The sequence below is a fragment of the Capra hircus genome, chromosome 20 (genome assembly GCF_001704415.2).
Source record: "Capra hircus breed San Clemente chromosome 20, ASM170441v1, whole genome shotgun sequence".
NCBI classification, from domain to species: domain Eukaryota; kingdom Metazoa; phylum Chordata; class Mammalia; order Artiodactyla; family Bovidae; genus Capra; species Capra hircus.
Window position 1 is genome coordinate 71,719,443 of NC_030827.1, and position 12,703 is coordinate 71,732,145.

The 12,703-nt window shown below is 55.5% G+C and overlaps 1 protein-coding gene across 1 annotated transcript in view; it reads right to left on the reverse strand.

The window, feature by feature from the left end:
• SDHA (succinate dehydrogenase complex flavoprotein subunit A) overlaps window positions 1–12,703 on the reverse strand; it is a 21,995-nt gene continuing 9,292 nt past the window's right edge. The window contains exons 4-15 of the mRNA XM_018065656.1: window positions 10,836–10,979; window positions 10,461–10,625; window positions 9,427–9,575; window positions 8,718–8,842; window positions 7,143–7,311; window positions 5,999–6,194; window positions 5,210–5,381; window positions 3,555–3,673; window positions 2,614–2,725; window positions 2,394–2,524; window positions 892–1,005; window positions 1–315 (exon numbers count right to left, since the gene is read on the reverse strand). Coding sequence (XP_017921145.1) covers window positions 229–315; window positions 892–1,005; window positions 2,394–2,524; window positions 2,614–2,725; window positions 3,555–3,673; window positions 5,210–5,381; window positions 5,999–6,194; window positions 7,143–7,311; window positions 8,718–8,842; window positions 9,427–9,575; window positions 10,461–10,625; window positions 10,836–10,979 — 1,683 coding nt within the window. The 3' untranslated portion in view covers window positions 1–228. The remainder of the gene's footprint in view (window positions 316–891; window positions 1,006–2,393; window positions 2,525–2,613; window positions 2,726–3,554; window positions 3,674–5,209; window positions 5,382–5,998; window positions 6,195–7,142; window positions 7,312–8,717; window positions 8,843–9,426; window positions 9,576–10,460; window positions 10,626–10,835; window positions 10,980–12,703) is intronic.

The window sequence follows — 12,703 nt, forward strand, 5'->3', positions numbered from 1 at the left end:
GTAACTTACGTTTCATCTAGTTTTATTATTTCACGAGAAGGAGGCAGGGATGAAGGCAGGCGGAACACTTCCTGGCTGGTGATCACTGGCAAGTTACTGGCCTCTGGTAGGAATCTCTACCAGATGGCCTCCTCAGTCCGTCAAGGACACAATCAAGAGGGCGGTTATGACCTGAACCTGGGCGTGAGCTATTATACATAGTTACAGGAGCAGGGAGCCCCAGGCTCCTCAGTAGGAGCGGATGGCTGGGGGGACAGTGGCACAGTCGGTCTCGTTCAAAGTCCTGTCGATTACAGGTCTGTATTCCAGGGTGACCTAAAAAAAGAAGAGCCGGTGATGAGTTAACGCAGAGAAATGCACACACAACACTCTTGTGCTTTTGAAAAATCGTAAAAGCAGATTTGCAGACACATTTAGGGACTTAAAAGCAAAGGTATTTACTAAAATATTCTTCAGTAATGAACTTGAGACTATGTAAGTTCACATATGGAATACAACAATAACACTGTATCAAATTCTCAAGACTTCAAATTAAAACTTGAACTGAAAACGCTCAAAAAAGCAGGTAAAATTTTGTACACACTGTCATCACTTAATTACGTGTAAATCGTATTTGCAGTTTTTCCTACTTGAGTGAAAGTTTATATGCACTCAACACTTGGGGGAACTGTTTCCCAACGGTGGGTGGGAGGCGGCCTCTCAACCATCTACCCCACTCGGCTCCTTTCCAGGCAGAGCCCGACGGACAGTGTGCTTTCAGTGGCGTCTCTCATCTGTCAGTAGCCAACTGAAATCCACGCTGTTCCTCGCAGTTCGCCGAACGCTGATCCGCATCACCCGAGGGCCAGGCCAGGCGCCCGTGTGGACAGGCGGAGCCCGCCCCCCACGCACCTCCCCAGTCTTGACGTCGACGTAGGAGAGCGTGTGCTTCCTCCAGTGCTGCTCAAACGGCTTCTTCTGCTGCCCCTGGACGGGCTTGGAGTAATCGTACTCGTCAACCCTCTCCTAAGGCCACAGAAAGTAAGTTTACTTCAGAAAATGCCATCAACAAATACCCTTTACAGCCAAACATCCAGGAAACACGGCAAACTTGCCATTCCCACTGAAACCAAGTGTGCAGACCTGACCCAGAAGAGCACATGAAGTCGCGCCACCGGGCACCATGTGCAAATGAAACAAACAGGGTTTGGGAGTCCTCTAGACATACCCGTGGGCCTTTACCGGTGAGCTGCCAACCCCCCGCCCCAGGCTGGCCCGATCGAGGACCCCCGTCCATCCCATCCCCCGACAGCACTGATGAGGTCAGGCCCCCGCGCCACAGGGCCGGGAGCGGGCCTGCAGCACGGCGCGGCTCAGAACCCCACTTCTGCATTTTCTCTCCACGACCAGCGGGTGGGTGGTAGAGTTTAACTGGTCTTTTATGCACTTGAGTTTATCAAATACTTTTCCTGTCTTTCTGCTCTGTACTCTTTCAGACTTCAACCTTTTCTTTCAGCCTTTTAAATTTAAATGTTCTCGTCTTAGCCATTTAAGTTTTCCAAAACTCTTAGAGAAGCTGAATGCTATTAAGGAATACCCTGCATGTTGTAACAGGTAAGAGGCACAAAGCCTCTTCAAATAAGACCCCAAACATCCACCCACTTGGCAGCTTCTGCTGAGCAAGGCCAGACCTCTTGCCTGGGGCAATGGACACCTCCCTGACTGCTGCACCTGTACCCCAGGGAGGAGCAAGCGACCCAACCCCAATCCGCTCCAGGTCTTCGGGGACATCTCAGCCACAGGAACCAACTGGCTTCCGGGAGCGGTTTCTGTCCTGGACACACAGGACGAGTGTGCTCACAAACGTCCTCCTCTAAGCACCTGGCAAATCTAACACAGCTCCAACTGGCGTCTTGTGGATCAGAAGCCAGTTCCTCCTGCTTAGCCTCTAGCTGAGCCACCCAAACGTGGTCCTGGACCAAAGACTGCCTGTCTGTCCTAAAGCAGCTCAGGCCCGGTAAACGTGCCCCATCCTAACCTGACTGCCGCCCCAAAAACCTTCCAGGGAAATCTAACTACCACGTGCTGGGTGCACTTTTCTGCAGAATCTGGCAAGTGAGCTGGGCGTAAAAATCAGTTCATCAGATGAACAGTGAGCTGCGACAAGGCCCCACAGCTCTTTCCAGGCCAGGGGCAGCACTGGCTGCACCTCCGCCCTGGCCAGGCTTCAAGGCAGCAGCAGACACTGAGCGAGCGGAAGGAGAAACGGTACCGGAGCGCCGACACGCAAGGACACAGGTGTGGCTATCTCAGGAGAGAAAGGCACTCTTCTCACAGCCCTGTGAGAAACAGAGCCCCGCGAAGGGAGTGAGGGCCGCAGTGACGGCTGACGGCCGCCCGGGGAGAAGGCACACCTTGAAGTCCTCCCTGGCGTGGGCGCCACGCGACTCCTTCCGGGCCTCCGCTCCGTAGATGGTCTGCAGAGCACAAAGCATCAGGTTCTGCAGCTCCAGGGTCTCCACCAGGTCAGTGTTCCAGACCATTCCTGGGCACACAAGGCGGCCGTCAGACGACATGGCCTGCTGAGCAAGCACTGTGGACCCTCCGACAGCGGGCGGGCTGCGGTGCACTCACCCCTGTCGAACGTCTTCAGATGCCGCAGGTCTCCGTAGAGGCTGCTGATCTTCTCACAGCCTTCCTGCAGCACACTGCCCACACGGAACACTGCGGCATGGCTCTGCATCGACTGTGACGTAAAACACCTGTAAGCTCTTAATTCACGTGGAGAAGCCACGCCAAGAACTCTTAAACCTTCAGGTTTTTTCTTATGCATTTCTTTTTTTTATAAAATATTTACTTCAATAGAAAAACTAAAAAACTCAGACTGAATTTTGAAATGTAGTTGGTGAGAACTTTGAAAACCTGCTCAAAGCAACTCTCACGTGTACAATACAGGAATACTGACTAGTCAGGACTCTGCTGTACACACCAGGGCTTACTGATTTCCACCCTGAACTTGTACCCTGGACTGTCTTTCTCCACGCGTCTGTTCCCTCCCCCCTTACCACTCCACAAGGCCCCCCCCCCCCCCCCCCCCCCCCGGTGAAGCCCAGACTCCGCGAAGAGAGCGCCACGGTCCTCTGGGAACAGCCACGTGCACCTCCTCCCTTTTGCTGGTGTCTGTGTCTATGGCCATAGGAACCATTCGGGCTTCTTTCCAGAAAACACTCCCACACAGAAATCTCAAGCGGACAGAGCAAGGTCTCCTTCATGGAGCAAGATTCCCCCTACTAAAATAATCGTATTCCTAACTGTTTTAATTGACCTTGTGTTACCTGATGGATTAGCCACTAACCACAGGTACCTACATTTTAAAGTGAAATTAAAGAGAAAACCACATCCCAATGCTGGGGAGCTGCTGGTTCTGCCCTGGGCTGCCCCCTCCAGCTTTTGGTATGGAAAGCACGCACTTGTATCTTACACAGGCCTGAACATGCCTCTGGGACACGGCAACCCCAGGGCAGAGCTGTCGATACAGCTGGCCTGCTCACTCCAGAGCTTGTCCAGGTTCCTACCTTCTGCATGTTGAGTCTCAATTCCGATGTTCTTATGCTTCCATTGGCAAATCTCAATTTGTCAAGATTCATGACAGATTCTTCCCCAGCATTTGGTTTAATTGAGGGAACTTTATCTCCTTAAAAAAAAAAAACCCACCAAATGTGTTATATTTTTTTCAGGGAGTTTGGAAAATGCACATATAATATTCTACCTGAACTACCCTGTCCCTGAGGAAGCATCTATTGACTTGGGGTCAAAGAGTAAACAAAAAGACAATTTCTGGTAAAAAGTTGGTGTCCAATAAGCAATCTTTGCATGAAAAGAACGGAAGCCAACAATCAGATGAAGGCAGGTGCCTCTTGCGCTGCTAACCTGCGGAGGAGAAACGCTGCACACCGCAGGAGAGCCGCCCTCACTCGGCGCAGCCCTTCCGGGGCTAGACGGTGGGCGGCGGTGTGGGTGGGAGGGACCTGGCCGGGGGTGTGTAACAGCCTCCAGGTGACCCTGGCCCTTTACCCTCAAGAGCTGCTGTTCTTGCCTTTCTAGAAAGATGAACACTTTGAGGGTTTTTAAGCAGTTTGGGGATGACAAATATATTCTCTGCAGAAGGTGACGCACACAGGTGCGGCGTGCAGGAGACAGAGGCCTGCAGTCAATCTCTCCCCGAGGCCGAGTGTTGCCTGAGCTCCTCCAGGTGCGTGGCTTTGCTCCCTTTGGTTTCAAATGCTTTAAAAACGTCGTTCTGTAAAACTTTTTCTCTTAGGTGTACACGTCTACAGATTTCAGTAACGCATACAGACTGCTGAGACTGCCATGAGTTTAACATTTAGCCTAACTTAGTGTGGTTGCTGGTTCTGACAGGCAGAGCTGTGTGACCCTCCCCACAAGTGGACGCAGGCCCTTAACGACCACCCCATGCTCTCCTGCCCCCGTCTCCCTACTCCAGAACCCCACACACAAAATCACATACACGTGGCCTCTTGGGTCTGGATCATAGCACCTGACAGACTCATCCGTGCTGCTACCTGAGTGGGTAGTTCGTTTCTTTTATTGCCAATTTCCAAAAGTTTTAAAAGTGCGACCCCTCAGGTACAGAAGTAAACGGTATTCTTGTAACAATTCCTTCTCACGTCAGAAGACAAGGGAGCCTCGAGTGTTCGCCTCTGCTCTGAGAGCTGCTGTGGGGCCCCCACTCTAGCAAAGTGGGCACTAGGGCTGATGTCAGGCCAGCACGCGGCATCGCCTCCTCAGTAAATTACACTACTTTATGTCCACAAGGGGAAATTACAGGGAGAAACCCAGCCTCACTGGCAGGGAGAGCTGCGACCCAAGCTTCTCCTGTCTGTGTCAACTCATCCTTTTCTTCCTTAAGAGATGTAGTTGTATTTTGCTTCATTTATAGCTACTATTTAAAACACTTCTTTGGAGATAATTCACACCAGGCAAGTAATATGTGATAAACCCCAATAATTTCTCAGGAGTGATTTCTGAGCAAAACGTAACAACTCCACCCAGCCTGTGTCTGTCTTGGGTCTATCACCATAAAAATCTCTGAATTTGTTTCTTCACTTCTGTGGGATAAAACCAGGACTTCCCCGCTCCGCCCCCTCCCCACTATATGACGACAAAGCAAAGCCTCTGCAAACTGCCAGGCTCCTGAAGAGGCAAGTACCAGGTCTGCAGGACTCTGCGATGCTCAGGGCGCACGCCCGGCCGAAGACCACCAGGTCCAGGAGCGAGTTTGCACCCAGACGGTTGGCGCCATGCACCGAGGCGCAGGCAGCCTCCCCGCATGCATACAGGCCGGGCACAACCTGGTCCTGGCCATTCACGTGCTTCAGAACCTGGGGAAGGAGACCAAGGTTAGCGAGCACGGTCTGCCCAGCTCCCTCTCCCTGCAGCAGGGGTAGAGAAAGGAGAAGTAGTAAGACTGGACCTCCCTCCCCTTAAGACACTGCCCAGCCCCCTCCCCGGCCCTGTGCTGAGGTCTAAGGAATGCAATCTCATGCCCAGGAGACCCTCCCCGCCACCTGATGTGCCCCCGGAGCCCCACGCCAGCTGTGGGTGCGGCACAGAGAGGGCAGCAGGCGGGAGAGCGCTCAACGGGGAGGTGGAGGACTGGAGGTGTTACTGCAGCCCACCTCACCGGACGAGGGACTGTAATAGTGACTAAAAAGCTCTCTGTGAGCCGCAAACCACCCACAGGAGTTAACTGTGAAGAGCTCACAATTTACTGTTGAAAACATGCACTCCTGTAGGAAACACTGCAAAAGACCTAACATATGACTAAGGGAGAAGTAACCAAATGCCAACAGCTGATTAAGGCGCAAATGCAAGCACTGGAGGAGCACCAGGGCCTCCCGCCCTCCAGCAGAAGCACCCGTCACACCACCGCACGGCACTTCTGGGCGGGGGGTCCCGTCACACTGCACAGCACTTCTGGGGGTCCCCAGCCGATCACCTGCCCCTTGTAGTTGGTGGGGATGCCACCCATGTTGTAGTGCACGGTGGGAAGCACGGGGATGGGCTCCTTGGTGACGTCCACGCCCGCAAAGATCATGGCCGTCTCTGAGATGCCGGGCAGGCGCATGGCCAGCTGCTCTGGCGGCAGGTGGTGCAGCTGCAGGTACACGTGGTCCTTCTCGGGCCCACAGCCTCTGGGGGAAGAGAACAGCAAGGCAACAGGTCAAGAACCACATCCAGGAAACGCCGTGAGGTCACAGCGTCCTGGTGGTGTGTCAGGCGCCACCTGCTCTGATCCAGGAGAAAGCGCCCCTTTCACTAAGGCCACCTCTCTAGGGCATCTTTTCTCGGCACCCAAGCAGCAAGGTGGGCCCCAGGGGCTGCAACGCAGCTGTGAACACGGCAGGCACCCCACCTGCACCAGGCTCACACCTGAGTGCTGGGAGGTCCCAACCTGCCATGTTCTGCTGGATGAATGCATCAGTCCTTTCATGCCGAAGAACCACCTGTCTTCTTTCTCGTGCACACAGGTGATGCCTCCAGAGGCCACACCCCAGGCATTTAACCAGCATCACCACAGCTGGCGCGGTGTCAGGGGCTCAGCCCTCACACTGCTTCACAAAGAACAAATCCCACTCATCTTGAGAGCCCCCAACCACCCAGGGTTAGGCAACAGGCACTGGGAGCTCACCGGTAAATTCCCCTGGTGGCTCAGACGATACAGAATCTGCCTGCCACGCAGGAGACCTGGGTTCAGTCCCTGGGTTGGGACCATCCCCCGGAGGAGGGCATGGCAGCCCACTCCAGTATTCTTGCCTGGAGAATCTCCATGGACAAAGGAGACTGGCGGGCTACGGTCCAGGGGCTTGCAAAGAGTCTGACACAACTGAGCGACTAAGCAGACGAAGGCACCACACGCTCACACACACGAACTGGTCCACAGGTCTGAGAAGGATCCACAGCTAACTGCGAAACTTCTTGAACTACAGGTCTCCAGAGACCATGAACTGGCAGACAGAGGCAGCTGCACGTGGCCTCCGGGGTGGGTGGCAGGCTGACACACACAGGAGCCCCCCAGCCCTGCTGAAATGCAGACACGAACCCCAGCCACCAGAGGATGGGGCGGGCATGAGCACACAGACCTTCCCTCGCGGATTTCCAGGGTCATGGACCGGGACACGACGTCCCTAGATGCCAGGTCCTTAGCGACGGGGGCATAGCGCTCCATGAACCTCTCACCCTGGCTGTTGATGAGGATGCCCCCCTCTCCACGACAGCCCTCCGTGATGAGACAGCCAGCGCCATATATGCCTGCAAAGAAGCAACCGATGAGACAGTTACAACCTAACAATCGCTGGGTCTATACTTCAGCAAATGCTTTTCCCAAGATACTCTGGGAGGAGCAAGGCAAGGGTGTGAAAGAGCACCCCTCCCAGGAGAGCAGAAGATAGAGAATAAGCCAAGGCAGGCGGCGATGCCACAGCCTAGAAGTGGCACGGCCCAGCTGCACAGAAGGCCTGGCTGCAGCGTCCACGCAGTTCTGCTCACTGCCCTGACCGTGACTGTGCTGTGCCCTCTCAACACGGCAGAGTGCACATTTAACAGCTCAGGTTTTAACTGTTCAACACCACGGAGTTGTATTGACTGGTGAAAGTAAGGGAGCCCAGTCGGAAAGCTGGTGTCTGCAGCAACTAAATGACTGACAAGGCTGCAGACTGCGACAGCCTCGTGGAGGCTGCACCCACCACGGGCATTCCAAGTCTCCCCGGCTTCACAGGCAAGCCCACCAGCATCACGCTGGGAAGCGCAGGCCCAAACCCAAGTCTGGCAGGGTGGAGGGGGAGCTGCGCTGTTTCTTCCCTCGACTTCGAAGCGCCCTCGACTTCCCTCACGGTGATGAGCACAAGGATGTCCGGAGCTGGATGCAGTGTGTAGTCTGAAGCCTAACCCTTCAGTTAGTGTTCTAAAGGGTTACCTTGCTTCCTGTCATTTTTCAGATTTCCTAGTTTCAATGCTCATTTCTTCCAGTAGTTTCTCAAAAATTGAAAAGGAAGCCAAAAAAAAAAAAAAAGCTCTAACTACAGCGAAAACCATAAGTTTCAGACATCTTGCTGGTTAAGCCAGCAATAAAACTGCCACCTAACGCACTGGCTTTTCTCACCCACGCCAGGGTCGGGTGACAGAGTGCGCCCGGTTCTGAGCGCGGGGGTGGCTCCTCGGCTGGCAGGTCGCCCCCGGCACCCTCCCACGCTCGAGCGCGCATCGCCTCACGCGGGTGCCTCTGGCCCGGCCTGCCGCTCGGTTGCCGTGGCAGCCCAGTCACCATGTGCTGCTTCTCCACTCAAACGCCTTCCCTCCAGCCCTGCCACGTGCTGGGCGCCGAAGTGCCAGTGTTGGTCACTCAGCCGTGTCTGACTCTTTGTGACCCCACGGGCTGTAGCCTGCCAGGCTCCTCTGTCCGTGGGATTCTCCAGGCAATACTGGGCAGGGTAAAGAGGCAGACCTGCTCTGGCCTCCCAGGGGAGCAGACAGCCTCATCTAGGAGAGGGACAGCCAGCAGTCACTGCGACGCTTGCGAGCGCGCCAAGGTGAGGTGGAGCTGGCTTCACTGCCCCGAGGGCCCTGGGAAGAAGCTCCTCGTGGAGGCCATGGCTCAGGACTAAGATCTGAGAAAGCAAGCGTGTGGTCTCCTGAAAGACGAGCCCGACGCGCCCTACCTGTGGGGTGGAACTGCACGAACTCCAGGTCCTGGCAGGGCAGGCCAGCCCTGGTCACCATGGCGGTGCCGTCCCCGGTGCTGGTGTGCGCCGACGTGCAGCTGAAGTAGGTGCGCCCGTAGCCTCTGGAAAACACAGGCAGCAGAGCGGCGACTTCACGAGAGTCCCTGGGGCCTCGCTAAGGACTGAGGGGCCGCGCCCTGCGCAGCACCTCTGGTGCGTCCGCACGAGCTGCCCTGGCCTCTAGGGCACGTCTGCGCTGTATGATTCTCTGAAAGAACGCTCTTTTCACAGTAAAAAGGAAAAACGTTATGGATTCACTTCTTGAAAGGGTTAAAGTAACAGACTGAGGTATAGAATATGGAATTTTACTTTCTTCATGTGAATAAACAGCATTTATCTACCCCAGAAATCAGTATAATCATAGCATCCACCAAAGCAAAAGAGATGTTACTCCAGAAAGCATCACATGACACGGCCTCGGTCTCCTCGAGGGTCCACCCAGCTGGGAACTGCTGACTCTTTCTGGCCATGCCCAAGGTAGCCGCTGGGGCTGCCCCTCAGGCCTGCAGCGGTACGAGCCAGCGGGTGACCCACAGCCTGGGCTGCACCGACCGCCCCGTGATGCCTCCATCCTCACTAGAAACAGGAAGTTCCGAAACACAGCTTGCCGGCAGAGAAGTCGAACACCACTAAGGCAGGCTCTCACCCGGTGGCGATGACGGTGTTCCTGGCCCTGATGCGGTGGATGGACCCGTCTTCTATGCACAGAGCGATCACGCCGCGGCACTCCCCGCTCTCCATCAGGAGGTCCAGGGCGAAGTACTCCACAAAGTAGCTGGTGTCGTAGCGCAGGGACTGAAAGGGGGAGAAGACAGAAAAAAGGGTCCTGCACCTGCAGCGGCACTGCGGACCTAACTGGCTAGAAACGACGACCTGAGGGGAGAGGGGCCAGGCAGACCCTAGGGGAACAACGGGTTCAAAAAGGAGCCGAAGACTGCAGCCCGTGGACGCCAGCTCAACAGCACAAAGACCAGAGCCCAGGAGAGGGGGCTGCATGTGGGCCTCATCTCAGCTCCATGCAGCCCTGAGAGGCACCAGAGGCAGCGCGAAGTCCCCCCTAGCCGCCGGGGCCGAGCCACGGACCACGGGGTCCAACGTGGACCAGGCTGCGCCATGTGGCGCACGAGTCCCAGCGAAACGAGATGCTCAGCACATTTCCACCACAGCAGGGGGCGCATCCTAGACTGCGAAGCCTGGACCTGGGACCTGACAGCCCTGGAAAAGGGCGGGGCACCTGTCGAACCACCAGCCCCAGCGTGAACCCCCTCTAAGACCTGAAAATCAGTGACCGGTGCCTGCCGCAAAACAAGAGTTCAGAAGCAGCACTGTTCAGAATATTGATTACTGGGCCAAAACTGGCCCTGATTAGTCAGCGACCACTGTCAAGTCACAGATCAGACTGAACAATTAAGTATTAAATCAGTCAATTCAGGAACTCGGAGGTGGGGAAAGAGCTTCAAAATGCTCACTCTGTTCTTGAACTTTCATGATAGAGGCCAGAGTCAAACCTGGCATGTAATGACCCCCACTTACCTTTCCTAAAACAGATACTTTCAAATTAACAACTAACCAAATTACTTTGCCGCTCAGAAAGCGCCCCCTGGGCCGGTGGTGACCCGGCCCAGAAGGCCTGCTCCCCACCCTCCACATGCCCAGGCGGGCGGCGCCCCGCTGCCTCACCCTTCCATACAGCGTGTGCAGCAGCGAGTGGCCCGTGCGGTCAGCCACGCAGCAGCAGCGGTGGGCCTGCCCGCCCTTCCCGAACTTGAGGCTCTGTCCACCAAAGGCACGCTGGTAGATCTTCCCATCTTCAGTTCTGCTAAAGGGCATGCCGTAATTCTCCAGCTGAGGAACACAAAAGGAGACCCTAGGACTTTACAGGATACTCACAGCTAGCCGACACTAGGGCTTCAACACGAACCCGCAGACCAGGGTGAACCCCCCCTATGAAAAGGTCAGCCCTGGGGAGCAGCCCGCCCGAGACGGCGTCTCACTGCCGCCCAGCCAGTTGGCCCCCGGCTGCCGCCGCTGCGCCTGCAGCCGGCAAGGACGCACCTCCACCACAGAGGCGGGGGCCTGCTCCGTCATGTAGTGGATGGCGTCCTGGTCCCCCAGCCAGTCGGAGCCCTTCACGGTGTCGTAGAAGTGCCACCGCCAGTTGTCCTCCTCCATGTTCCCCAAGGCGGCATTGATCCCTCCCTGAAACAAAGCAGCCCGTGAACCACAGCAGGAACTCGGCTGCACCGTCAGCCCACTTCCCACCGCCCCGACGGGACTGATGCGGACAAAGCCAGCTCCTCGAGTGCCAGCGTCTGTGAGGGATCCCACCGCCCGGCAGACTCCGAAGCAGGTCTCCCCGCTGCAACCCAGAGACAGTTTTGGAGTCCCCTAGCCTCAGGCGCCTCACCTGGGAGAGCGGCATGGGCCCTGAGGCCTCGGGGAGTTGTCTGGAGGGTCGGCTGAGGTCCCCTGGGTGAGGCTTCTTTCTTACCAAGCCTGGCACATAAAGGGGACTCAGAGCTGCCTACTGTTTTATGACAGTGTCCCCAGAGGTGCTTGTGCGCACAGGTTAAAGGCAGGAAGCGCCCGCTGCTGAGGCGCAGAGCCAGGCCCCCACGCCCCTTCCCCTGCTGGGCGCTGCCCCACCCCACTCCCACAGCCAGCCCTTGAGTCACGAGGAGAGCGCAGCACCGAGCACACGTGGGCAGCCGGCAGCACCCCCCCCCGCCTGCTCCTCCTCCTCAGGTGGCGTCTTTCTCTAACGGCCTCCCCCACTGTTATTCAGCCGCAACTTCTCACGAAGACTCTCCTAGCAGCTGCGGTCCCTCAGCTTGCTGTGTGTCTTGCTACCAAACTGATGCTAGCATAGAGCAGGGAGGCTCGGCCAGACAACATACGCGTTAACTCATTCCCTCCTCCCTCCTCCGACTCTACACTCAAACACATTCCTGATAAAGAAAAATCTGAAGTACTAGGGTAGCAGAATATAGAAAGCTGGTTTAAAATGATGTGAAAATCAAACTGCCTTCCAAAGGGGTTAGATAAATTTACATCTTCCCCAGCGATGTAAAAAAATTCCTGTTTCCCTACAGCCTTGCCAAGAGTTTTGTCAAACTTGGAGTTTTGCTCACCTAGTAAGTAAAAAATTCTCAATAAATAAATAGTGCAAAAACACACAGCCTAGCTCACACACACACGTGGTCATCCTTCCCCAATTAGACGCTCCTTTCTCGAGAACCAGCATTCAAGTCACGCTACGCTTTCGTCATTCTGTCTTATTGATACTGCACGCCACCTGAAAACTGTATTATTTTTGCAATACTATTTAAAATTATCTGTTTATATCTATTCTTCCTTTTAGACAATGAATTATCCACAGAAGTTTACTACTTATTCTTCAGTTTATAAAGGACAGCTTTCGAACAAAGTATCGGGATAGCTTGGTGGCTGAAGAAGGCTGCTGCTCCAGGTGCGGCGGCGACAAGCAGCCACTGGCTCCAGAGCCAGCACATCCTCTGCTGTCCCAGCGAGGAAGTGTGCCCAAATGCCAGGAGAGACGGCCACGTGTGGCCCTAGGGCACTACCTACAGTGTGCCTGGAGTGAAAAATCACAACCATAAAGTCACGTAAGTTCCCACCTCACTCGCCCCCTTCCCTAAATCCAGAGCAGCACAGGCCACTGCTCTCTGCTGCACCTTCGTGCATCATCAGAGCCCATCCCCAGCGCTGGAGGCTGGCCCCGCGGCTCCGGCAGACACAGGGCGAGCGCACAGCCCGCTCGTTCATGTGGGGCGAGCGCATGGGAGGAGGTCACACTGCGATGGGGGCAGGCGCGGGGGCGTGACTGGAGTGGAAACAGGAGGGATGCGTCCCCAGGCGCTGGGCAGTGACAGCGGGCAGACAGCCCTGGGGACCGAGTGCCA